The 27,988-nt window shown below is 44.1% G+C and overlaps 1 protein-coding gene across 4 annotated transcripts in view; it reads right to left on the reverse strand.

The window, feature by feature from the left end:
- Positions 1-7,121: 7,121 nt before the first annotated feature.
- The window catches only part of tars2 (threonyl-tRNA synthetase 2, mitochondrial), a 30,134-nt gene continuing 9,267 nt past the window's right edge, over positions 7,122-27,988 (reverse strand). Inside the window, exons 1-18 of one of the 4 annotated variants that reach the window (XM_070966015.1) lie at positions 18,302-18,481; positions 17,315-17,490; positions 17,117-17,231; positions 16,559-16,680; positions 16,051-16,159; positions 14,686-14,750; positions 14,524-14,602; positions 13,719-13,865; positions 13,524-13,622; positions 12,741-12,910; positions 12,487-12,649; positions 11,845-11,982; positions 11,172-11,249; positions 9,798-9,898; positions 7,953-8,054; positions 7,785-7,857; positions 7,519-7,633; positions 7,122-7,368 (exon numbers count right to left, since the gene is read on the reverse strand). In XM_070966015.1, the coding sequence (XP_070822116.1) occupies positions 7,226-7,368; positions 7,519-7,633; positions 7,785-7,857; positions 7,953-8,054; positions 9,798-9,898; positions 11,172-11,249; positions 11,845-11,982; positions 12,487-12,649; positions 12,741-12,910; positions 13,524-13,622; positions 13,719-13,865; positions 14,524-14,602; positions 14,686-14,750; positions 16,051-16,159; positions 16,559-16,680; positions 17,117-17,231; positions 17,315-17,490; positions 18,302-18,385 (2,079 nt within the window). In that variant the 5' untranslated portion in view covers positions 18,386-18,481 and the 3' untranslated portion in view covers positions 7,122-7,225. Of the gene's footprint in view, positions 7,369-7,518; positions 7,634-7,784; positions 7,858-7,952; positions 8,055-9,797; positions 9,899-11,171; positions 11,250-11,844; positions 11,983-12,486; positions 12,650-12,740; positions 12,911-13,523; positions 13,623-13,718; positions 13,866-14,523; positions 14,603-14,685; positions 14,751-16,050; positions 16,160-16,558; positions 16,681-17,116; positions 17,232-17,314; positions 17,491-18,301; positions 18,482-23,015; positions 25,179-25,263; positions 25,426-26,626; positions 26,885-27,006; positions 27,293-27,619; positions 27,796-27,988 lie in introns of those variants that run through there. The other 3 variants (XR_011602337.1, XR_011602336.1, XM_070966014.1) reach the window with 3 other exon arrangements.

A 27,988-nucleotide genomic window follows, 5' to 3' on the forward strand; every position in this document is an offset into this window, starting at 1 on the left:
TGTCACTGGCGAGACAAGGACATGAGAGGGAACGGGAGAGGTCGGCTCAGTTGGACCCTAATTGGCTGACAAAACTGCTGAAATAACCTTGTTCCAATTATTCACACAAAGAGCAATTGTTGCCCATTCAGGGAAGCCACTGGGCCACATATGTACACAAAACAACAACAAACAACAGGATTTATGTCTGTGTGAACGGGCTAGTATGGTATGGCTTGGCACAGCGCAGCCATGTTTGGCACAAGGGACATATGGGCCAAAAGAGATAGAGCGGAACGACGCAGCGGAGTAATAAGGCTTCGGTATGTTTATGGTCCATCGGTTATAGACTACTGTGTGTTGTATCACAGCCTGCGTTTCAGTTAACTGCTGATGATGATGAATTCCTGGCCTGCTCACTCATGGAGATCTTGATCCGTGACGACAGATCTGACAGCCATCACAACGGCATTGCCTTTATTTTTAGATTAGTGTGCTATAGTTGAGTTTAGGTTCTGTTCAACTGCCTGCTGTAAAGACAACCTCGCTGTATTGGACAAATTTGAATTTTGATATGGTGATGGCATGAGATGAAATGTTAGGTAGACTTAAAGCTGCAGTAGGTAAGATCGCGAAGAGAGCAGACTTAGCCTGAAAATTTGAACCAACACAAGTTTCACGTCACTCCCCCTCCCTCTCCGCTGCACTCATGCCCCGCCTCCAAGCCCCTCCTCCCTGCGGCATCTACGTGGCTGCCATGACAACCAGTAACATTAGCCTTAGCATCGGAAACAAGCTAACTCTGCCCAGCCGCTACATCACAGTCGCTAACATACCATCCGCGCTCCGTGTTACTGTAACAATCACCATATTAGCCTTATGGCTATTTGTTGTCTTAGCCGTATATGCTGCTGTTGGCAGCGGCGGTATGGGCAGTTTCTCCTTTACGGGTGGCTGTTGCTCCGCCATAGCTTTCACTAGCCTCCTCCTCTGGCTCTGATTGGTTGTTTTGTGTCGGGCACGGTGGATTCTTGCAAATCGCAGTAGGAGCAGCAGGCGGGAGCAATGGAGCCGTTTTTTTTTTCTCTGGGAGCCACTAATGTATGCACCAAATTTCATGGCAATCTATGTACTAATTGTGGAGACATTTCACTTAAAAAGAACCTCATGGTGGTACCTAAGGAAAGGTCAGAGGTTCACCAAAGTCAGTAGGGTATATCGTCTGACGACCATGAATATCTGTACAAGACTTCCCGTTTGTTGAGATTTTTCAGTTGGGACCAAATTGGTGGGAAAAAAACCTCCAGTGACACATGCAACTGTTTTCACAAGCTGAATGGTTGATTTTATGTGTAAAATGTGCAAACTGATTATTCCTTTCTATCTATTTGCCTCTGTAAATAAAAATCTTTGCCAGATTAGTCCACTGCTGCAGACTGCCACATCATGAGCCCCAACCAACTGTTGTGCGAAGGGGCCCGAATCTCTGCACAGCGGAGATGCAAGGCTGGACAATAAGGCAGCACTCTGAGAGAGGCCCCTATCAGTTCAGTTGATACTGTGCCTGAATAGTGCATATTCTCACACAAATTTGCATTTAATCAAATTACTGAATAACAAATGAAACAAGGTGAATCTGGGGAGTACAGGGCCCCCGGGTATTTGAGGCCCTGGGGCAGAGGACTGCCTTGCTTGAATTGTAATCCGACCTCAGCAGAAACATTTCTCCCTAAATATTATCTGGGGTCTGAAAACTATGTGGAACTTGCTTTATTAGAAAGACTGGAAGAGCAAGAAATGAAAAAACAAATCGACACCTCAGAGAATTTACTTCACATGCGCCCCACAGAAAAAACAAATGCTTAAATCATAACCCACATAACCACAACTGTAGGCTTATATTTAATGGACAGACATGAGAGTGGTATTGATCTTCTCATCAAAATCTCAGCTAGAGATTTCTAGCTGAGAAATTTGATTTCTAGATTTCTATTTCTAATATTAGAAGATACCAGATGCATGCACATACTCTGTTGTGACGTATTCTGTATTCACAAAAACACACGCATGCACAAACAAGCCAACCGTTGGTTAAGATGGTTTTCCGTGAAACAGTTATGCAACTACACATAAACCCTCTGCCGCGCACATTAAAGTTCAAAGATACGGAGAAGAAATATTTAATCAATCATACACATAAACAATTAGGAAATAGCTGGGTTTCATGACAAACCCCTGCCCAGAGCTTCATCTACGTCGAGCACGCTCCTCCTTTAGCCTGAAGTATGAACCGCTGCTCTGTCTCTCCCTCCGTCAGCCAGCTTTAAGTTACACTGCCCTCCAAGAGCTGGAATCCTGAAAACAACCTGAGGTCAAAGTCTGAGGTCAAAGTCTGAGGTCAGCCTCTCCTCCTCTTACTCCCCAAGGCCGCACCAGATTCTGCACAGCATACGGAGACGAGGACGCTTATTCAACATACACTGGATATAAAATGTGTACAGTCGGTCACGTAGGGCTGGATTTCTGAATGAACACCCTGTGGAACAAAACAGCTGCACTGCTCACCGCAGCGTTAATGAAAGCGTTAGTACAACACAGTTGCAAAAAGAGCAGCTGTTTGATCCGCTGATGAACTCTTATGACGACCATGCCTGCAGCTTTGCAATAAATACCACAGCATTATAATTTCCCCTCGTATCCAAAGCGGTCAATCAGCTCTTGCTGCTATCAGCTGTCAGTTTTAAATGGTGAACTTGCATCTTTTCCCACCCTGAGGTTTTCTGTCAGATTGTTCCTCGCTGCCCCGTCATTTCTTGGGTCTGCCTTGGTTCGTTTTGCATCCTGCAGGCAGCAGCAGTATGGGATATCAGAGCATGGGCGTCTTCCACATGGGTTGGCACAAAGTCATGCAAGCAAATTCAAAACTGATGCTTGCCTCGCGCGCCTTCCTCTCTTCACTCCTTCTCATAAAAAAGCCTTTTTACAGTGAGTTTCTGCAGGAGGAGAGCGGCAACCATAAATATTTGTGAATTTACGGAGGGGTTTGGTTTGTCCTCCTTACTTACTAAAACAGGCCTGAGAGTCAACATGACCTCTGACCTTCCCCTGAACCCATAAACTCCTCCCTCCCTGGAGCGATTCAACAGGTTGGCTTGAACAATAAACCGAATGCCTCTTTCAAACAGAGGCTCTTGATTGTAGAAACCTTCTCCCTCTGGCCTCTGTCTGCTCCCTCTTCTCTCTAGGTACCCCGCTCTGATGAGAGCAGGATAGGAAATCAGGTCAGCAGTGTGTTGAGCATAGCAGACATACTTGGGAGCAGACTGAGGCCAGGCAGAGACTGTACACTACTGTGCTGAGTTATGAGTTATCTGTGTGTCTTTGTCGGTGCGACTTCCCCGGCCTGGCACAGTCGCCGGCTCAGCGTGAGCGTGAGCGTGCGCATGCAGGAGCATCTATTACTTTCAAATTCATCTAAAGCCAAATGCAAACGCACATCCAAATCAAAGGTGCAAACTGCACACCGGCGGATTAAAAGTGGAGACGGTCTGACGGGTAGAGCGAGCAGCCAGATCAAATAAGGAGCAACATACCCAAAAAACTGAGAGCTGGAGCTGAGCAGTTACTGGACCCAGAAGAGCGAGGGGAAAGGAAAGGGGAGACGGAGAGGGAGTTGGCGAGAGGGCCGAGCCTGTTAGGCCAGGCAGCGCGGGTGGGCTGAGGCTTTTGGGGTCGAGGCAGACCTCTTCCTGACAACTTTATTCCGCTGTTTTACATTTAAAAGAAGACGTTTTTTTGTTTGATTGTTGCTCGGCACTGTAAACAAGCAAACGAGCCCCCACCCAACTACACAGAGCTGTGTTTTTATGTGTGTTAGTGCTGCGCTGCCGTCATATGTTTGTATGAAAAACATTTACCTCAACACACCTGTTGAAAGGAGTAAACAGTCCAAACGGTCGAGTGACATTCCCTCAGGTGGTAATTTGCAAACCCCAATCCAAACATTACCCACTCGGACACACAAAGGCGTGGACGCACGCACAGACAAGCTGGAAACATGCAGCCTGGATATCGGATAGAATGAACTATTAGTGTTCAGTATTAGCATTATAAAAAGTCCAAATCAATGAGTGTGTGTGAGTGTGTGTGTGTGTATGTGTGTGGAGGAGAGGTCAGCGGTGGGTCTTACTGGGTCCCTGTCACTGTTTGGCTCTGAGCCCCACAGACCTCCTGTTATTGTTTTCAGTGGCTTCACTTTCTAAGGCCGCCTTGGCACTGATCACATCTTTCTCTCTCTGCTCAAACACTCTCTTTCTTTCTTGCCCCTACTCTAAAACCCACACACACACACACACACACACACACACACACACACACACACACACACACACACACACACACACACACACACACACACACACACACACACACACACACACAAAACACATGGGTTATTTATAACCGGGTGGAAGGGAGAGGCAGCCCGGCCTCACAGGGCCTATTTTGGGAGGTTGAGCCTTCAATCAGTCAGGCTGACAGTCTCTCAGTGATACCAGCAGAACAATACAGAGCAGCCTGTTTACCTTCCTCTGCCTGCTCGGCTCGGCCTTTCTGCCTGGGTCACCATCACCCTGCCTCCCCGCAGGAAAACTGGACCTCCGGGACAATAGTCATCTCAAAATCTGTCCCTTTCTAGCAGCTGCTGGGCTCCCAAAATGCTGTTTTAATAGGAAATACTCCCTCTTACCTGTTTTCTGATGGATCTGCTTCATCAGGACTGTGTGGGTGTGGGTTGGTCAGTAGAGCTGCAACGATAAGTTGATTAAGTGACTGGTCAGAAACAAGTCTCATCAAATCATCATTTTAGCCTTTTTTAAAGCAAAAATACCAAATCTTTGCTGGTTACAGCGTCTCAAGTGAGGCACTTTGATGCTTTTCTTTGTCACGTGTAGTGAACTGAATGCATTTGGGCTTTTGTCTCTGCTTTCTGACACTTTAGAGGTAAAAAGATAAATTGAGAAAATAACCAGCAGACTAATTCATCCAGAAAAAAATCATTAGCGGAAGCCTAGACTGACCCTAACCCCTGCCATTAAAATTAGATTCAAATGCTGCTAAATCGTAATTGATGCATTTAAGTATGACATGGCACCTTTTCCCATCCACTTTAAAGCACTGAGAAGAGCACAGGGCAAGAAGTTGAACCTCATCACTCAAAGTAAGAAGCTGAGTGACAAAAGAGGCCTTTGACTTCTCATAGATGGACACCTCTTTATGGTTTTCCCATGAGAACTTGTCTCTTCTATTACTCTGCTCTTGATATCCATCTCTGCCTCCCTGAATGAATCCTCTTTATTGTTTCACTATATACTGTTTACTGCCCTTTTTTTAGTCAACCCCTTTAGGTAAAAATAATTTCCTCTGAACTCTGTGCGACTCTACCAGTTGAATGAAGGATCACCTTGTGTGTGTGTGTGTGTGTGTGTGTGTGTGTGTGTGTGTGTGTGTGTGTGTGTGTGTGTGTGTGTGTGTGTGTGTGTGTGTGTGTGTGTGTGTGTGTGTGTGTGTGCGTGCGTGTGTGTGTGTAAAGAGAAGATAGAGGGGGTAGAGGGTGGAAGCAGTGGGGAAGTGAGGAGGGTGAGGGGCCCTGATAGTGTTATCTATTAAGCAAAGATTTCAGTGTTTACTGGAGCTAATGGTCTGTGTCATCACCGCGCAACTCCTGTGCAACGCTGGCTGGTAGCTGTGCTGTCTGGGCCGTATTTTATCGTCTCATTTTGCACAAAGGCAACAGCAGAATGAAAGCACAGGCTTGCAAAAAGGAGAGCCATAAATACTAATATGGTATGGAATAAATCAGTAAGAGAGAAGGAAGCGTGTAGTCTTTAGGGGCCAATTCACCCAAATTCCAAAAACATATTTTCTTTCTTACCCCTTGTGGCATCTCGCCACGCAGATATGTTTGGTTTGTCCTGCTTGTGCTTGTGTTTCAAACAGAAGTAAGGTTTCTTCATAAAATCAGTCTCTGGAGTTCCCACATGCCTCCGTGTGAACAGTCTTTATGGGGACTATTTCTTTTCCACTGAAAACTGCTCACAGCGAGGTTTGTGGGTTATAAAGAGTTTCCATTAAATTTGGTGCAATATAAAATGTGTACAGTGTTCCCCAGAGGATGAATCATTGGCGATGACACTTCCTCTGGTGTCTACAACAGGTTGAAAATTTTAGTTCAATGTGAAATATGTCAACAGTTACTGGATGGATTAGCGTTCCATTTGGGACAGACATGCATGTCCTCCTCAAGATGAAATGTCCCAACTGTGGCCTCCTCTGATTTTTTATCTAGTGCCATCATCAGGTCAAAATTTCAGCTGTCCAACTCTTTGGTTAATGAAAAAGTACCTACAGAAGTAATGACATTCACCATTAATCATCATCCACAGCTGTACTTTGTGTTTAGTGAGAATTAGCCAATATATGAGTGTGAAAATGGTAAATATACCTCCCAAATATTGGGAGGTATATTTGACCTATGTCTGGTTTACAGCAGAGGCCTCAACGTGAACCTGCCTCACCTTTCCCCTCTGGCCTACTAAATTATCTCTGGGGGAACTAAACACACAATCCAGTCCACCTGTTTCACAACCAGCGTGGCTGAAGCAGTCCCTTTGTCCGTTCGGCTCGGTTAATTCTCTCTGAGCCCACACCTCCCTCGCCCTGTGTGTCATTGTTGTGACTGATGTCTTTTCCATCCTGCTGCCCTCTCTCAATTAAAAAGGAAAAACTTCCAATCCTTTTGGCCTTCACCTTGACTGGACTGTTTCCACTAAACACACATGAAAACACACAGCCCTGACACTGCTGCTCCTTCTCCTATTTTAGTCAAATCCGCCTCCGTATCCTCCCTTTCTTCCAGTCTTTTAAAGGTAAGCCCGCTTTTCCCATTCTGATATCATGACACAGACTTACGTAATTGGGAGGTTCGCATATTTAATGGATTCTAGCAAACAAATTGCAACCGTAGCTGAGTAATGCGGATATTAAACAGATAGTGATCTTAAAATAGCCTTAAATCTGTTCTGTGTATTTCTAGGACTCTGATTTATCAGCAAATTCCATTAATGGACAAATCAACAAGGAACAATCTTTTATACACTTTTATTAAAAGGCAAAGCGTGACAGCCTGAACATGTAAAAAACAAACAAACAAACAAACATTAATTACATCAGTGACTCATTATTTCCATCAGAACTCGTCTAAGTTGCTCCTGCTGTCTCGTAGCTGTGTGAGGGATGTCAGCACCTCCTCTGTCGGCCTCCTCCCCAGCTGCTTGCCCCCTCTGTTCCTCACATTCACTGTGCCAGTCTCAATCTCCTTATCCCCCACGACTGGATGAACACACAATAATAAAATGTCGTCATAATCAGGTATGGGCAAATCAATGGCAAAGAACAGGGAGTTAGAGTTTGTGTTTTAATGTTAAAACAGGCTTCAGTGTAGAAAGTAGCCACAGCTTTCATCCTATTATTCATCTTTACCAAATATGTAGTTGTACTGGGCCAGCTGAGCAGAGCGAATCTTCTTGTTTAAGGTTGCTCCCTGGTCGTCACTCACATCAGCCATGAAGCCAGCTTCACGAAACTGCTGGACCACCTTAACAGAGGAGAGGCACTTCTTTAAGATTGTATCGGCACCGAGCTTCTCACATCAACAAGCAAATGAATAATGACAGAAAGAAAAGAAAGGCAGGAAGAAAGCACACTTGGTCCACTGAGGCACCACAAGGAGATCGCCGCAGACTGACCTGTTTGCTGTACGACTCACTGTTGCCCCCCACAGGAATTACAATGACCTGCGCCGGGGACAACCACAGCGGCCTGGGTGAGGTGCAAAGAGAGAGGCGACGGGTTAATGTGGACTGTATCACAGCAGCCCCATAAAACGCATCTGACTCCATGTAACGTTTTCTCACCATTTCCCTCCAAAGTTTTCAGCCAGTATAGCAATCATTCTCTCCAGTGATCCCAGCACCGCTCTGTGGATCATCACCGGCCGGTGTGACGTTCCATCTCCACTGAAAGAAAGGAGAAAGGGTTACCAACAGAGCGAGGGTTGGGTGATACGACGATTCGATCCTTTAAATCAGTGGTTTCCCACCTTTTTCCTCAAGGGAAACTGTTTTTTTCATTGGGTAAACTGACAACCCCTGACAAAGTGACATATTCTATGGATATTTCCTATTATATTCAATGCATACTAATAACAGTGAAGAACAATTAAAACAAATAGATTATGTAATGTCTGTGTCTGTGTTTATGTCTGTGGAATTCTCTCCCTGACACCTTGAGGGCACCACAACCCACTGACTCATTTAAAAAAGGTCTTTTTCAAAGCTTTTGGCCCCTTTTAGAAGTTTTTTGTTTTAATCTTTCATATATGTTTTTTTTTTTTTTTTTCTTTTGTTTTCTCTGTAGCCCTTTGAGATCTATGATGAAAAGGGCATTACAAATAAAATGTATGATCATTATTATTATTATTATTATTATTATTATGTAAAACGAGTTATTTGGATGAGTTTTGAGCAGATTATTTTCTGTGAATTTCTGCATCAGTTTCCCTGATATTTTTATACAACTCTCCACTACGTATTTTTCATTTTTAAAAATTATAAATACTTAATGGGCTTTTTATTTGACATATTCAGTGTTTTCTTCTCCCTGACACCATTGTTACATTAGGATTGTGCTGCTCTTCACTGAGGCTGTCACCTGTGAGATTATATTAAAACTTTTCATCTTAAATAATAATCTGAACTTTAAAAATAACAATTTCATTTTGTTTTCATCACAGAAATGAACAAAAGGCTGAGATAAAGGCCTATTGTATTTATTTATTTTAAAGTTTCCTTACAACCATTAAAATGAAGAATGGGGGGGTAAGACTCCGTGGACCTGCGCCATCGATCCCTATAAAGAGCTCATTCTAAGGTAACACATTGACAGCACTGACAGCACTGTACACTGCTAACCAGAGGGGTCAAAATCTTGATATAAGCAGACAGGGAGGAAAGTAGGGCAGACTAATAAGAAGCAAAAGGAGGTTTAAGGGACAAACTTGGAACATGCTGGTCTGAACTAATAAATTCAATAAAGGTCTAACCTTTCATGATCAGATTTGGTGCAAAAATAAGACTTCAGCCATTTTAACTCAAGCAATTACGGGACATTATACAACCACGATTCCCAAAAAGTTGGGATGCTGTTCAAAATGTAAATAAAAAGAGAATGCAGGAATCCGAACTGTGTTTACCGACAACAGTTTTACAAAGTGTTTCTGAGCCCATGCAGTCATATCATTTATCCAATCATGTGTTCACAAAGTGGTGAACCTCTCTCCATCCTTGCTTGTGAACGACTGAGCCTTTCCAGGATGCCCCTTTCAGACCCAATCATGATACTATCACCTCTTCTGTTGCTCCTGTCCCAATTTGTTTGAAACATGTTGCTGCATCAAATTCAGAACAAACATATATTTACAACAATCAATGAAGCCGATGAGGTAAAACATGAAATACGTTGTCTTTCTACTGTTTTCAATTGAGTGCATGTCAGAAAGGATTAGAGAGTCATCACATTTTGTTTTATTTATGTTTGATACAGCGTCCCAACTGTTTAAATTAGACTTGTACACAGCAAGCATGTGGGTTTATCAGACAGACACGAACATGCTACAAAAGTGCCAGTGTGCAGATTTAAATCACAACAGATGAAGGAATGTTTTGAGGTTTGAGAGCCAAATGGAGAAATTTCTGACTCACCCGACATACTGAAGGTCAAATCTGATTGGCAGCTGGAAGTCTAACTGGATTGTGGCACACTGGTGCTGCCTGCCAATGGCATCTCTGATCTGGATGTCAATCTGTGATGAAACATGTAGGAGTGTTTGTGTTACGCTTCGCTTAAACTACTCCAGCCAAGATCCACAAAATCTGAGTTCAGAGCTCTGATGCGTAGTCACTGCTGGGGACAAAACTGCATTTTTGTGGACAGGAATGATTACAAATGGGTTTCCAAGGGAAGCTGATCTGGCTAATTGTGGTTAACACACCCTAGCTAGATGCCTGTGAGGAATGTTTGCTTCGTGGAGCGTGCTGGTGTGTGTCTAACCCCGGCCTGACTTGACCTACCTCCACTCTCTGTGCCTCCACATGAGATCCTTCATGCAACGTCTGCCTGAAGCTGGCTTCCTCTTGATGTTTACTGACTTCTCGCATTCGTAAATGTCAAACATGAAATCGCCTCAAAACAAACCAAGGTCATTCTCAAGATAAGCCAGATTCATAAAACACAAGTAGCTGTAAATTTTCAATGATCAAACCATCATATTTCTGTTTTTAATGGGATTCCTGTGGTCTGGGACACTGTGACCTGTATTATTTAGTGCTAAAAACACCAATAAACTGATGCTGGAAGAATCCATGAGATAAGATGGAAAATAAGAGTGTAAATCCTGAAATATTGTATTTATCCCTCTTATTTATTTATTCTATTTAATTCCTATTTTTTATTATCTTCTTGATAGCAAGTTATTATTCTGTATATAACTGTTCTATTGTCTGCTGTCGTTTTGTTTTTGCATCTCGACACCGATGTAAATGAGGACTCCTCCTCAATGGTCTTTCAAGGTGAAATAAAGATTGACTGAATGAATTAAATCTACATGTATGTGCTTTCTTCTCGAGAGAAGAGGGCTGATACCACCCTCATGTCTGTCCAAAAAAAAAAAAAAGCTAGCTTGGCTCTGTCAATCAAATCCACCCACCAGCACCTCTAAACCTTTCTAATTAACGTGTTATATTGTTGAGGTTTGTCATCTCTGTGAAACTGCCAAGCTACCAGCGGACACTTCAGGAAGTCACTGTGCTCAGGCAAAAAACAGTCTGGCACATAACTCCTTGTATTGATCTTTTTATGCACTGCTCTGCCAGATAGTGAATACGTGTATTTCCCAAACTATCGACCTATTCCTTTCAATTGGCTTTTGGCAGAAATGACAACACTGAAAGTGATAAAATTTAATGGAGGATCAAACATGTTTTGACTGCTGTTAACAGACATTATGTGAAAAAACAAGATTTACACTTGTGTGTGGAAATCATGTTTCTTCACTGCATGTTGCCCTGCCCACTGACCTTTGGTCCGTAGAAGGCTCCGTCTCCTGGGTTCAACTCCCAACGTTCACCAAACTGCTGCAGACTCCTCTCCAACTGCTGCTCTCACACACACACACACACACACACACACACACACACACACACACACACACACACACACCATACATTACATTAAGTAGACGTAGCAGATAATGTAAGTACATTAATGCACATTATGGTCATCATGCTGATCTTTCTGTCTGTGTGTGTGTGTGTGTGTGTGTGTGTGTGTGTGTGTGTGTGTGTGTGTGTGTGTCTGAGCTGTGGGAGCTGGGAACCATAATGTTCAATTACACTCAATTGAATCCGCTTAAATTGCCGTGGTGCCCATTTAAAAGGCGTCCACTGGGATTTAGAGATATACATCTAGCCAGCAGGCCAACACGGAGCAGATCCCTTTTGCAAAGCACCACTCATATAACTGACTGGTTAAGTGGATATCATTACACCGTGTCGCTCTGTTTAAAGAAGATCGTTTTTTATAGCTGTGATTAACTGGGTCCAGCTCGCAGTACATTTGAACAGCTGGGACTGTCTCGGATTTTGGCAAACCACACAATGATAAGGTGTGTGTGTGTGTGTGTGTGTGTGTGTGTGTGTGTGTGTGTGTGTGTGTGTGTGTGTGTGTGTGAGCATGTGCATTTATCTTTACCTGCTCAGCATTATCCCACTGTTCAGGCTCTCCTAGGTATGGCGTAGGACGCGTAGACAGGAGGCAGTGGAAAGAAAAGCCGAACACTTGATACACATGCCTCACGAAGTCCAAACATGCCAAAATCTCTGCTTCCAGCTGAGAAGACAGAATCAAAAACGATAAGGGCAACAAGCAGATATAATTATGTAAATAATGAGAGTAAGAGTTTAAATTCCAACAAGGGTGGGAAAAGAAAAATAAATCTGCCAATGCACTGACTGTAAAGCTTGGAGATTGAATTAGCATTTCACAAGCTAACAGAGTGATGCTTATCATGTGACAAAAATCTCTGAATTAACAGGACACCAGCAGACGGTCTGGAGGAGTGCAATCAGTGTCGTGGGAAGGTTCCAGGGCACAATGAAGGGGATCTGGATTACACAGATGGTCCAGCCTCAGAGATGCACATATGGAAGTAGAGCAGGACAAAGAACTTCATTCATGCAGGCTGAGGCCTCCTGGAATGTCTCAGGAGTTATTTGTACAGCCCATCTAATCACTGTCCCATGCACAGCTTTCACCACACTTGCAGCACCTTAAGAAGTACGCAGTGATCTGTAGCAAAAACAACGCATGCATCTACACATCTGTGACGAGTACCTGCTCAGGTGTGCAGAAGATGTGCGCGTCATCCTGGCAGAACCTCCGAACACGAGTGAGACCACCCAGCGTCCCCGAGAGCTCGTTACGATGCAGCGCCCCGAAGTCGGCCCATCGCAGAGGAAGCTCCCTCCACGAGCGAACGCGCTGCTCAAACATGAGACTAAACACAAGCGAGGGGAGTGAGGCGCTGCTCAGTCTTCATAAAACATCAGTGTACAGGTGGGGGGGTGTGTGTGTGTGTGTGTGCTCACCAGTGTGCAGGACAGTTCATGGGCTTCAGAGCATAGGTCTGAGAGCCCTCTGACGTCACAGTGAACATGTTCTCGCTGTAGTGCTCCCAGTGGCCCGAGCGCTCCCACAATGCAGTGCTGTACAGTGTTGGGGTCACGACTTCGGTGAAACCTCGGCTTCGGTATTCACTCTGAAGACGGACAGGAAGGAAGGACGTGTGAGACAATGCGTGCATGGCAGGGTCAGACTGTCACAGCAGCAATAAATGAAGGCTAACAAGAGAGGACACAATCAGCACAGCACACTGATTGTTATGTTTGTATATGTATGTGCGTGTCTGTGTGCGTGCGTGTCGAACGCTAACATGGACAATATAATACATTTAATACATTTCTAACCTGATGAAGGAACATCCAACTACAATCATAGCTGGACCTTGAATAATCAAAGTAAGTACACAATGTGATCTGTAGCATGTAAATGGGAATATGAAGAGAACAGTTCTATAAACCCAGAGATCCACTGATATACAGAATATATAAGATTAGAGTCACATCAAAAAAAGAGAGGCAAGTGTGAAGTTCTGCAACTTTTGCAGTCAGCTGGTAAATCTGGCATCTGTTTGCTTCCTGACACCTCTACTTGGTACTAGTGATTGTTTTAAAGTAAAACTGGAACTGAAAAACGATTTCTGCTCTTATTGTTCTCTTATAAATGGCTCCAATAGAGAATAAAGTTTACAGTCAGATTATTTCAGGCTATTTGCACATTGGTTAGTGGCTTCGCACAGAGTGTATGTTCACCTTGATGAAGTCAGTGAGGGTGTTGTAGATGTGGGCTCCTTTAGGCAGGAAAAAGCAACTGCCTGGACTCACGTCATTGAAGAAGAACAGCTCCTGGTCCTACGCAGAAAACACACATGACATTCATCACCACAAACACTTCTTTAAGCATTGCTTTTTACTTTTCTAGCTCTCCTAATTTACATTTGGTCTTACCGTCCCAATGCGTCTGTGGTCCCTCCCCCTCGCCTCCTCCTGCTCCCTCTCCCACTCCTGCTTGTCATTCTCACCTGGAAAGGCCACACCTAAGAGACGTGTCCAACCCGAGGACTCCGCCTGACTGGCCAGGGTCACGGACGACAGCTGGGATGTCACAGATACGAAGTGATGAGAGGTTGGGGAGAAGAGAGACAGAGACAATAATGAGCAAACAAAGAGGTGGCAACAGAGAGAGGGAGAGTGAGGGTCAGCCAGAAGAGGAAGGCTGACAGCACGTCTGATGGATGGCAGTGTGTTTGTAAGGGCCCAGAACAGGAAGCTGGCCTCTGACAAACACAACATCCTGCTGCTGATATTTCCAGCCTGGCTGCCATGGAATCCCAGTCTGCCCAATAACAGCCCAGCATGGAAACTCCTCCTCCTCCCTGGATCAATAAAGACGAGGGAAATTCCATTTACCCGGCATGAGTCCCACAGGACGGACGGACGATGCCAAATGGGTCCAAATAAAACACATTCAGCAGTTAGACGAGATTAGCCCACTATCTTTGGTTATCACGTGTGAAACACAAAGCAGGAGTGTTTGTTTTTGTTTTTTTTTAATCATGTTAAAGCAGCAAAAAAAGCTGATAGCTGAAACAGTGTTTGGCTGTCAAGGGACTGTCCATCAATGCATAAGCTGGTTTAAGTGTAAAAGGCAAATTTTGGGAGCAGTTGTGGAATATAAATTCAAAGAAAGAGGAGGAGGGAAGAGAACATAAAAGCCACAAAGATGCACGCAGAGCAGAGGACAGACACACACCTGAAGCATCTTGAAGACCTTGAGGAGGCCAGTGTGCGGGAGGAGGGGGCCGTTGCAGACCGCTATGCTGTCCCCACACCTGAGTCACACACAAAGGACTGTTTAATCTTTTGGTGAGAGTTTAGAAGTCCACATCAGGCGTGTGTGTGTATTAATACGTGCCTGTGTACTGTGATGGTGGGGCCATTCATCTGCTCCTCAACCAGCTGCAGTCTCAGCTCGCTGTTCTATAAGAAGAACGGCCACAAAACACACAGAATATTCATACACATCAGAGCTCGATATGCACAGCAGGACAATAGGAAGGGGCCTGGCCTCAGTAAGTAAACACTGAGACAGTAGAAAATGTCACCAGGAGACACTCCTATACAGTGAGTAATATCAATGCTGCTCACATGTTAGCAAAGGCAGCACATCTTAAAACCGAGTTACACAAGCTGCAACAGGCACAGTGCATTAGGGCTGGGTGGTATACTGGTTTCATCACAGTCACCAGGCTCGCATTCTGCCACAGCATGGATTTTATAATTCTACTAACTACTATATGATAACACAATGATGTGGAAAATAACATTTTATGTGCAATGCACATATATTTCTGTGTTCTGGTGAAAGCTAAACACAAAAGTCTTCATCAGCTGCCACCATCTGAGGAAGTGAGAACCAAAAAAAATAAAAATAATAATAATAATAATATAATAATAAACTTTATTTGTACAGCACCTTTCATACAGGAATTGCAGCTCAAAGTGCTTTGACAGACGTGCCCTGCGGTACAGAGGTACCTGTTGGTACCTGTTGTACTTATATAATACACTTTTGTGTTTCTGCCAATAAATGCTGTTGAGATGCCTCATCCTACCCTTTGCCTAACTCTGAGAAAGAATCACATTACATTTACCACTTAACCTACATCATAGCGCAGGCTGCTCTTTCCATGTCAATGTAGGCCGAGACCTCGTTTTAAGTCCTATTTGAAGCCACATCTTCACATCGTTTTTTGTTGATTTTTCTTTAAGTTAAGTCCGCTTACATTCTTAATGGAAATAAAAGAGGTAGAATCATGTTCTGAATGCGGTATCCCTTTCATTTTTGTAATACTGTGATATAATAATGTCACCATAAAAAACAACAAAAAAGCACAGTGTGATATAAATTCTAAGTCATGTCATCCACCCCTACTTGCTATACAATATTATTACGGTTTGAAGAAATTCACCAGCCCTACATGAAGGTGTATATACTCTAGGATGAAAGTAACATCAACTTTGGTGAAAACCCAAAACACCAATCAACAACTCAACATATTCTCATCAATTAATTTCATTGCTCAGACATCTGACATGTCATTTCAGGAAAAGCACAGGCGTAATTGGGAACTAATAATGACAGCAGTCTCGAGCAGTTCCAGGGAGCTGGCGTGGGCCTTTCACGGAGCAATCATTAGTGTAACGAGTTACATCTGTGCTGTCCATGCTTTGACAGATCATGGTGTATTATTTGAACAGAGACATTGGCATCACTGACCTGGAAAAGCTCTCGGACCTCTTCCATATTCAACTCCAGTCTGGACAGAGGAAGTTTGAGGGCTGCAGCCTGTTTACATCTCTCCTCCACATCACTCAAAGACAGGGTACTATGTGGGGGGGCACAGGTTCAGGTGAGACAATAAAAGCACAAAAATGCATGGTGTTAAGACACAGTGTATGAAGAAATAAGCACCAGTGTCAAGGTGATTATGGAGAAGGAAAAGAGGTCAGAGGATCTGTAGTGTTTTAACTTTGAATGATCCCTGTGAGGGAAAATGGGTCATTACAGCAGCACACAATAATGTATAGATAAGAATGTGAAAAAACATGTCAACACGTCAACACAGGTGGTTTAAATGTAAAGAGGATCTCTAAGACAAAACAAAACAAGGTCAGGATGGACCTTTTCAAGGTAGGGAAGCCAAGAAACCAATAACATTTCTATAAAAGATCACTCATTTTCAGTGTACCTAGAGTCCCGTGACAAAGTTTACTGTTTATGTCACCTGTTGTCCAGCAGATGGTCACAGTAAAGCCCGAAATCTGTCGCTCCTTCTCTGCACACGTCGGCACCAAATGCCCTCTCCAACACTCCAGCAAGGACGCACGCTCCTGTCCTCCATGCTGCCTGTGAGAGGGAGGGTGGAAGAGTGATTAAAGGCATGTCCTTTAGACTCTAAAAACTAAAGAAGTGCCTCCTTAACTGTCTCCTTTGGCTGAGGAATAATAGAAGCATCCATTGAATGTTTAAAACACAATTAATCCAGGAAATATCAGTGTTTCACCTGGATATTTTATGTAACCTCGTTTGATTAAGTGTCGAGAATTTTTGTCTTTCACTGACATGTGTTTCCTTCTACCAGTACTTCCTTCCTTGACCTGGATGTTTTTTGCTGAAGTCAAGGAAGGGTGAGAAAAGAAAAAATGACTCCTATAATATTAAGATCCACCTCAAAGGATATGTGAGACTGAAAATGTGAAACCACTGTATATTTAAGAGAGAAACTGAAAGAAAACAAAGAAAGAAAGAAGTGTACGAAGCAGTTTAGAAACGGTTTGATTACCTGTCGTCCCTCAACTGTATCGAACCCCAGAAGTTGTAGTTCACAGTCTGCCTCTAGGGGCCGTCCAAGCTCCCACAACTCCCCATTCACTGTACTGACCAGAGCTCCTTTCACACTGCAAGGACAGATGCAATAACCGTTATTACTTAAGAATAAGCACACATACAGAACATGTTTCAATATGCATTAAGTATTTACCGAATGCTCTGAGCAACAAAGAGAGGAGTGGTGACACCAGCTTTTCCCTTTACAGTCCGACCATCAGCCAGGCGGATACTCAGGGGGGTTTCTGTAGCTTCAGCTCTGCTCTCAGTGCCTTGTTTTTCCCTGAGGGACTCAAAGACTCGCAGTCGCTCAGATAAAGCTGGGCACACCTGCAGCCACACAGGAAAGATGCAGATATGAGTTAAAGGGATGTGAGGGTGGCAGAGGTTCAATACAATCCAACACCCCCCCCCCCCCACACACACACACACACACACACACACACACTCTACAGCCTTCAACAAAAACAACAACACTTCAACAAAAACTGAAAATTATGACCTCTGTGAAGGTAGGCTTTAGTGCTGGGCTAGCTGTATTAGTTCTAATAAGGCGTACCTAATAAACTGGTAACTCTGTCTGTTGATAGTTGAAGCGCTGTTCTTCCCAGAGCTTAATGGCTGTGTAATGGCTGTGTAATGGTACAGTGATGGCATATTGTTTAGTTAAATTACTGTTACACCTAAATTAATTAAGTATTAAATGAAATGCCTTGACATTAGATTGATTGTTCCCTTCTCACTAGCTTTATCACCCACACCTATTTTACATTAAACTGAATATGAAATACTGACAACCATACCTCAAATGATCAATTTGAAGGCATTCAGTCAGAAATAATGTAATTGTTTTGGGAAATCACTTAACCAAATGAAAGAGAGCGAGCAGGGAGAAAAAGTGGAGACACATTACATCACAAAAGCACCCGCAGAGCTATGTCCTAGGCGACTGAAGATAGTATTAAAACTACTAAGAAACGAGCTTTAACCAGACAGGTAGTTTTGTTATCACACCGCACACAATATATTCCCACTATTGACCAACAGCAAGCACAGCTGCAGCTCTCAGCACTGACAGGACACACGATGTAGTGGTGGCTAACGCTAGCTGTTACTGTACTGCACTGATAACCTCGCGCACCTTGCTGTACCTCCTGCGCACGCAAAGTGTCGCACGAGCTGCCGGCCGACAGAAAACCAGCCGAAAGAGCTGTGTCACCGACATCCTACACACACTGGCCTAAACACACGCGTTCATCTCCAAAGTCCCTACATTACTTTCACCCTCCTCTGGGAGCGGCCATAACACCGGAAGCACAGTTCGACAGCAGCGCGGGCGTCATGACGCAGCCACGAAGCGGCGTGCGCGCTCCTGACCGTCCACACCAGAATGTGCGTACACACGGGAACTGCGCACACAGTGCATCTACAGTTGTTGTGGCGCAAATAAATAATATCCCGATATTAACCACTAAAGTCATGCACATTCAGAGCAGGGGTTTCAGACAGATTGAAAAATATGATGAAATTAAAACGACACAGTTCATTGCTTGGGAGTTGGGGGCAGGTGAAGCACAACACAAACCCTTCCATAATCACAGCAGATCAGCTCAACTGCGCATGTAGTTCAATGACCTACTGGTGTACAACACAAAGCACTTTCACAGAGACATCGACCTACAGCATTTCGACAGGAAACAGGCACAACAGCAGAGTCGATGTGCTCTATTAAGGATCTGCGCTGTAACAGCCATCTGCTGTAACTACAGCTGCATGTAAAACCTATTGTTTTAGTGCCCGAGGCGTTAGTCTCCTCTAGATTAGTGAGTTAACGATGAAAATCTAATTTAAAACAATTATTTTATCACTACGAAGGCCATTTCCACTGTAGCTGCTGTTCAAATTATCGGCACCTTTAAAAGAATACCCCGAGGAAACCACTGCAACAAATTCGCAATGTAAGCAGTTCTGAACATCTGAATGCCATGGTCATTGAATACTTTTAATGAGAAATAACTTTCAGATGAACTGCTGTAAGTTAATGAACAACTCAGTTCATTCTGCCTACGGACGTGAACACATTACGGTTCACACCATTTTCAGGAGAATTAGTCGACAGCAGCAGGCCGCTGTATTTACAGCAGTAGGCCTACATAATGGAGACTTGGATGCGTTCAGCCTTAAGAGCTGAAGTACCGCTAAACTGCCACTGGGTGGAGCTACAGCACTTTCGGATGGAAGAAGATAGTCCATAGTGAAGAAATCTATTATTAAAATGCATTTAAGCACCTAATTGTATAAATACTGCGCATCCAGACACATTTAAATTCTTTTTCGCCTCATCAATCAATTAGTGACTTACTGGCCAAATTTAGACTATTTACTGTGGTGGGACCCAATTACTGATGGATTTTAAAATATGGGACAACCTTCAGTATTTGCTCACTCACTCTACTATGACCAGGGTGAAATGTTGCAGAAAGAACACCCTTAGGTAGGACTTGGTGTTTAAACAAGCAACATGTTTACATGTTAACCTCCTCACAGGGGAAGATGCCTCATGGTGCGGCTGCAGCATCAGCATTTATCATTAAGGACCTAACTGTTTGGCTATTTCAACAACGTATCACAATTTTCACTGTTAATTGTGAAATAATGGCACAGAGGCCCTTCCTTTTGGAAAGTCCAGCATAGCTTACAAAATGTTGGTGCAACATGAATGCATGTAGTTAATTCAACCTTACATCATTAACTGCATGATAAAATTACGCTAAAAAAAATTGGCCTTTGCTTAGTGTTACTCTGTGAATGTTTTGACTGAGGTTATGGGCTTGTCCACTGGAAGTCATGAACACTATGAACATGTATTCAGTGAATGCTGCAAATGCGGCCCATGTACCGGCCAATACCTATGTGCCTATGTGTAAAGCTGATATCGCAAGTGATACAAAGTTTGGAAATTGCATTTCTAAAATGTGGCTTTCCTACAACAGGGTGCATTTTAGTGTGCAAAGTTTCAGCAACAATCCTCAAAAACAAAATTAATAATAAACAATAAAAAAGCACAGTCTTCTGAAGGAGGTAATGAGAGAAAAGCTGGAGTTTTTTCAAGAGAAAAAAAGGAATAGAAAACAGCAAATCACCTCCCCTGTTGAATTAAGACAGAGCACCGACTACTTACAGTCAATAGTGCAACAAAAAGTGTGTTAAATATGTGAGGAAAATGGATGCAAGTCCATGCAAGCACTAAAAAGTGTAGTCATCCTTCTGACTCTGCAAAATGCTTTGTGTTCAAAAAAATAAAAAATATGAAGATGTATTCACCCCTCTGAGTATGCATATAGTAACTGTGACAATAATAGAATGTGTGCATGTTCATCACACCAGAAAGGATTGGACACTCAAAGACCAGTGATATAGCATCATTGATGTGAACAGCAGTCAGAGCAATTCTTATTCTTATCAAATGTACACAGACCATCAGCTTTGTCACAAGTTCAGTCAATGTCAAACTCAAATCGTCAAAGTAGAGGTGAAAGAAAGACGGAGGTTATTTACAGGGACAACTAAAATAGAGAACTTGTCAGGTGCTGAGTAAGCAGCTGTAACAATGAATCTAGCTTTCTCTCTGTGCAGCATGAACACACCAACGATCTGGGTTGATACTTAGCTGTTTTTGCAGATAAAAGACATACAGTTTACAGAGGGTGGTGACAGACTTGTATAACATTCAGTGAAACATCAGAACTCTGATGATGCGCTAACACTGAAGTGACAAATATGCTCTTTGTTGTTACATTTTTACAATGTATCTATTGACCAACTTTATGCAGGAACGTTAGCAGGCGTTCAGTGTATCCTGAAGAACTGTACTTGGACACAGGAGACAACACACACTCCATGATCAAGACAAACACAGGGGGCTTTGAACAGCAACACCCACCATGCACCTCTCGCTGCGTGGGGTGAACTACATTAGTTTGGAGCAGAGGAAAGCATTACGTATAGCATTCCTGCACATGAGGAAAGATTACCGCCCTCATACTGACCCCATTTTTACCCTCAGAAATGTTGAGAGGTGCCGGGCTGTTTCTGGACAAAGCCACTTGAGCACAAAGTAAGCACAGGGGCTGGAGGGTAAAAGCATGAAACTAGAAAAAGAAACAAAACAGAGGAAAAGGCCAAACAACTGGAGTATTTAAATAATCCATTTTCAAAACAACTCGAATTAGCTTGAATGTTTTCACCCCCAATACATCTGTGGGTGCTGCTGTGAATGGAAAACTGACACTTCCATCTAGTCGAAAAAAAGCGCAAAAAATAAAGGCGTTAAATGTTGATGCAATATGAAGATGAAGCTCTGTAAATACATAAAAACAATTCCTTTGAAAAAAGGCAGAAAAATCTAATGAACAGCGCAAATAAACTACAACAGCGCAATTCAAGTGATTAATTGTGACCAAATAAAATGTCTCCCTCCCAGTTGAATTGAAACTCTGGATTTTATTCAAGTCAGTACATGTCAGCCTAGCAAGAGAGTGGTTCAAGCTGAAATACCTCCCCCCACCCGCAATCCACTACTGAGTATCTTCATGACTCAGTCTAACGAAGCGCGCACAGGCAGACATTTATGTTGGAAATAAAAATACAGAATTATCTTCACCCTCCTCTTCTGCGTGGTGGTTTCAAAAGGAGGAGAGAAAGGTGCGACAGATACTGCGGAGAAATTCTTCTGGAGCTAAAGCTTATCCAAGGCCTCAATCACAGTTAAGATGGGGTACGTGAGTGACGATCATTGTCCTCATTAACAGAAACAAGAGCTTGAAGAGGAAAAAAAAGCTGCATCATCTCAGTTTTTTATATTTACAAGCTTAGAGATAAACAGTGGGAGAGATGGAGGTGTGGAAAAGGTTGAGCAAGAGAAGAATACTATTTACAGCAAGTACTCTGGAAATAGGAACAAGTGTTAACCTCAGCTGCAACACAAATCTCATCACTTCAAAAGAGAAATACCATTTTAGGACACACAGTACACACCCATACACTCACGGAAGAAGAGATTACTTTTGAAACTACTTCAATCACCACTTCAATCAAACATTTTTAATGGAAGAGTTTGGCATTTTGGGAACTACGGTTATTAGCTTTCTTGCTTGGGACAGGAAACAATTAGCTTAGCTTAGCATAAACGCTGGAAACGGGCAGACAGCTAGCCTTGTGACAAAATCAACCTGCCTTCTGTGGACGAGCGCAGCGACTTTCTGGAGTCCCACTGTGGTGAGGGTGCCAGTGCACCCGGCCACAAAATGGTTTGGTACCTTTTTATGCCCTTCAGTTTTTGTACAGATCAAACTAACAAGATACAGCATGTGATTCATGAGCTTAATCTGTTCTGAGGTTTAAAACAAAACCCTACAAACACATCTTAAGTGTCGATGTTTCACCGTTTCCTGTCTTTAAGCTAAGCTAGGACAAACGGCTCCTTGCCGTAGCTTCATATTTAACACACGGGCATGAGAGTGATGTTGATCTCATCTAACTCTCAAAGAAAGCCAGTAAACAGATTTCCCAAAATGTCAAACTATAGATGTCAGTTTTTTGTTTGTCCGATGAGACCTATACCGGTCTCTTCCACTCTCCTGCTCTCTCAGGTAAAGTGACCCAACAATCACACAGGTGGGCAAACTCTAAGTAAAGTATTGTTTCATTTCTGCTTGAACTGAGTTCTGTTCCTAAGGTTATGTCACTCTACCAAACCTAATGAAACTTCTATCTACTGTATATGGAGAGAGATGATTAAAAAGTGATAGACTGGCTGGCTACCTAGCTGAAGCATGATGATTTAATCAGCTATTTACACACAACCTAAGGTAATTTTCATTTAAGCTAATTAACAGAGTGAAGATATCTGGGCTCATACCAGCAGGGCTAACACACACTCTGCACTTCAGCACAGGGCGCTTGCACTTCCCGTTCAGCATGTCACAGATGACCACTTCAGTAGCGTGGGGGTAAGAAGGGTCTCTTGGCATGGAAGGGACCACCTGTGAATGGTGGACCAGGCCGCTTGCCCCCACGAAAACCCCCAAAAGAGAGATCTTGGTTAAGATGCTGAGAGGGGTTTCGGCCTGGCAGCAGAGGTCTCTGTGGGATGGGCACTGAGAGAATCGGGGGTCGAGGGCTGGGCAAGTTGAGGAGGGGAACCGGGTTGGAGGTTTGGTTGCGGGGCTGAGCTGGAGGACTAGTTGGGGGCTTGTGGAGAGGAGGGACATTGGACTGAGCAGTGAGGCGAGTGGGGGCCGTGTCAACGGCAGGGGAACTAGGAGTGGAGGGGGAGGTTGTGGAGGATGTGGGAGAGGGAGACGGAAGAGGTAGAGTCAGAGGCTCCTTCACTCTGCCCAGTAAGGGCAGAGGAACACCCGGGTTACCTGGGCGGTGGAGTGGGGCTGCGTGACGGGGAACAAAGGGCTCTTTAACTGTGCCGGGACGGGGAAGCTTAGGGGGCTCACCCAGCAACGATGACATGAGGGGTGGAGGACCTACTTTACTTCCCCTGGGCCCCACCCCACCTCGATCTGTACTTTCAGGTCTGAGTGGGGGAGGAAAGGAAAGGGGCCGGTCAATGGGGACCAACACTCCCCCCACCATTACTGCAGAGGGCACAGCGGAGTGGGTAGGTGGAGGGGAAGGGCGCTGCGGTACAGGGGGCGGAGGGGGTCGGGGAATCGGTGGAGGTCCGCCAAATAAAGGGGATGTAGGATGAGGATGCTGGTGAAGGAGTGATGGAGGAGGAGTCTGCATATTATCTGTGTGGTAGGGCATTTGGAACGGAGATTGAGGGGGGTGTGAGAGAGGATGGGACGGAGGAGGGTGGAGATGTGGGAGGAGGAGATGTGGGGGATGAGGAGGCATGGAAGGGGTCATGTCCTCATTGCCTCCCTGACCAATGTTTAGAGGAGGGGGAACATCATGGGGTGAGGGAGGCTGAGCTTCCATGTATTCCTCCTCTTCATACCACATCGCTCCCCCTGGCCGACCACCAGCCGCTCCCCCTCGCCGAGAACCTCGACCAATCATACGGATGCTCTCTACCGTCTTGATGCGTTCTCCAGCGAGTGGGCGATTAGAGTAACCTAGAGTTTGGATGGGTGCCCCTTCAGTGCAGGGCGACACTAGTGTCTCAATCCGATGGTACTGGCCCTCCTTCCCTCCTGCAGATGAAGACTCTTGACCTTTGCCCTTGTCCTCTCTTTTCCCACTCAGACTTCCATCATCTGAGCCACTGCTTGCCTTACGAGAGCCTGCAGAGGGTCTTCTTTCTCCAATTCCTCTGCTGTTTCCCATCATCCTTAACTGGCTGTGATGTCCATCTTTCTTACCTTTCATATCACTACTGGGGGAAGAGGAGACGTGCTTCCTCACATTCATAATTTCATCGTCCTTCGATTTTGTGCCACTCTTTTTCCCAGCTCCATACCGCGAAGAGGAGGAAGAGCTCAGAAAGTCTCCATTGTTGCTGCTCCCTGATGGGGTGATCACAGCATCCCAGGGTTCGCTGCGGTAGGCTGTGGGTGACAGGTTATGACCTCCAGATGACCCTAGAGATTCTGGGACACTCCCAGGTGTGTCCATGATCTCATCCTGGGTGGGGGTGCCAGCAGCCTCGTCTCTCACTGGTGTCCCATCCACCCCGTCGGGACTGACATCACCTAGAGCGAGACTAAAACCAGGATTACCCTGCAAGAAACTGTTGATTTTTGATTCTAGGCTGGGGGGAGAGACAGGAAGTGCTGAGGGACGAGGAGGGGGTGGTGGAGGAGGAGGAGGGGACAGTTGTCTCTCTTTCTCCCAGTCTCTGGTTCTCGCAGGTGTGTCTCGTTTGAGGCTGTTGCCCACAGTGGGTTTTGTTTTTGGGGTGGTTGGGGTGAGTGGGGTTTTAACTGTTGATGATTCTGGGGAAGTTCGGGTAGGAGGAGCAGAGGAGGTGTTTGTCACACTTTGCAGGAGAGAGGACAAACCTGCACCAAGACAGAAGATGATGAGTAAAATGTTAATGAGAGTTTCAATTAAATATTGAAGCAAATTGTACTGTACGTGTCTTACCTGGTGTGTTAGTTTTAGACAGAGCATTGAGGATGCCTTCAGGTGTGATGTCCACACGTGACAGGATGCTGGCCAGGGCAGGGCTCGAGGGGGTCACTTTGGAGGCTACCGATTGGCCAGAGGGAGTGGTGGGCGTTCCTGGAGATGGCCGGGCAGGACTAGCTGCAGAAAACAATTCAAAGAAAGAGAGGGATTGCTTAGGCTCAAAAAAATCCCAGAATTGACATAAATATATTCAATCAATCTAAAACGCAAACCCTACATTTTCCTTTGTACGCCATAAAGTCTTTGTCGTTCTGGTCCAAAGAAATTTCAGATGCAAACAATAAAATATATAAAATATATATAAAAAATGTACACAACCATCAAAAGCAACATTAATAATAAACAGTAGAGGGCAGCAATATGCTACTGTAGGGTCTAGTCTGCCTAACCCAATGAGAAATTTGCAGTACTGTGAAATAGTGGCAGAGTGAGACCTCTTAATTTCTCTGTGCTACAGAACAACTAGCCCTGTTCTGATGATCATCCTTTTACCTGTCGGGTCTGTAAGCAACACCATGTTTACCATTAGAAGCACTCTCCGCCTCTGTGCCAGGTTATCCATCCCTGTGGTGGCAAGGGGTGGATGTGCCGGTGGACGATATGAACGGATTCACAGACGAGCAGATACAGGTTAGCTGCACTGGCTAGCTAACAAGCAGCAAAAAGTTTACTTAGTTATCTGTGTGGGTAAGCAACTGGTGGTCAAAAGAAAAATAGTGGGTGTCCTCTCTAGGCGTAATGTAGTGTTCTTCCTGCATATCTCTACGACAGCCAATCATCACCACTATTAGACCATGGTACAAGAATGCTATATGCTCATTAGCTCGATGATGCTGATGAGACTTAATCAATAGGTATCAAATTTAGGTAGCAAGTGACAAAGCATTTCGATAGTATTGCAGCAATCTGGTCGGTGCCATATAACTATTGAAGTATGGTACCTAGTCCTACTGAGGTCTGTTCAATAAACAATTCAAATTACTCAAAATGATATGGCTATACAGTTGTTACCTGTTGAATAAGCTATTCCAAGCTAAAAGACAGTCAAATAAATGAAAGATACTGCATCCCTTAAAACCAACAGTCACAGCTGCAATTTCATATATTACGTCCAAAATTACAAACCTTTTGATACGACAGTGTGAAAAAACTGGTTTCAGGTTCTGACACGTTACACATCTGTAGTTCCTTGTGACTCAGTAAAAGTGAATATATCATCAGTGATAATTAACGTTTCTGTCAGAAAATGACTGTATGCAACAACGACCTGTAGTTGTGATCACTATTACACTCATCTTCCCTGAACCCCTGAACACACCTGTACTCTTCATTGCAGATGTGAGGGAACTAAGAATGGAACTGATTTTTCCCAGGTCCACCTTCTCCAGATTGACTCCCAGAGGGGTTGTTGGAGCACTTTGAGCAGTAGCAGAGGTGGAAGTCACCGGGGTGGCCGTGGCAGCAGCGGTCGAGTTGGTCTTTGGGGCTTTTGTAGGTGTGGTGGGAGGCTTTGGTGCTGCATCGGACTTTGCAGCCTTGATAACAGCAGCAGACACTTTGTCTTTCTTGTCATCTGCTTGTAAAAATAATTCAAAGAGCAGGTATATTTTCAAATCTGACTTACAACACTACAACTGGGCAGCCTAATATGGATCTGTATGGAAAATACAATTATCACCCCACACTGTAGCCACTTACCCCCTGCTGTGGTAGCATCAGCCTCTTCATCAGACATATCCATGTCCTCCATGTCTCTGTTATCACTTGGTATTTCTCCTTCATCCATGGCCTTACCATCCAGCTCTGGGTCCACCTGGGCTCTGCCCGCCCCCAGTCCCAGGAAGGGTGATTCAGAGCCTGTAGGAGAGGGGGCGTCTTCAGAGGGTGAAGGAATGGGGGAGTCCTCAGGTCCAGGTAGAGTTGACTTGAGGGAATCTAGTTTCCTTTTAAGACTGGCCACACGGTTGGCAAAGGCATTGTATGCCTAAGAGAACAGAGGAAAGAGAATTAAACAGAAGATATGAGGAAGATAAAAAGGACGTTCACACTAACTTGTATCTACTGTGACATTTACACTGTCCTCTAGGATTAACATAGGAATGATATCGGTAGAGTTATTGTATATGTCTTGTTCACCATTTTCTAATTGTTGTATTACAGTGTTAAACAGATATTAACAAGTCACAAATTATTGTCTGCTAAACCATTTTCACTCTCTCTACAAAAACAAACAAAATCTTAACGTATTTAGATTTTGTAACAGCACCCTCTAAGCAGGGAAAGCAATGACGTCATTTGACCTAACACTCACATTGGCCACTATCTTAACCTCCTTGTACTGCATCTCGTAGAAAATGTCTGCATTTCCCAAAGCTTCCAGCAGAGGAGGCCCCGTTTTCAACTCTTTGTCCAAAAAGCCGACAAACTCCTGCAGCTTCAGACTGCCGTCCTCGAAGTCCTTCGCAAACTTGTTCCCTCCTGCCTTGTCTGGAACAGGACAATTTCAGAACAAACAGCAAGTTAAATACAGGGTTTATACATGTTTGTTATGGTTCAATAGAAGGCACTGTCACAGTTAAAATGAAATACAGATCACATTTCACAGTTAAAATAAAACGTTATTTAAGCCCCTTTCACACACGGAGTCTACCTATGAAATATCTGGAACATTTCTTGCATG

The sequence above is a fragment of the Chaetodon trifascialis genome, chromosome 7 (genome assembly GCF_039877785.1).
Source record: "Chaetodon trifascialis isolate fChaTrf1 chromosome 7, fChaTrf1.hap1, whole genome shotgun sequence".
Classification (NCBI taxonomy): Eukaryota; Metazoa; Chordata; class Actinopteri; order Chaetodontiformes; family Chaetodontidae; genus Chaetodon; species Chaetodon trifascialis.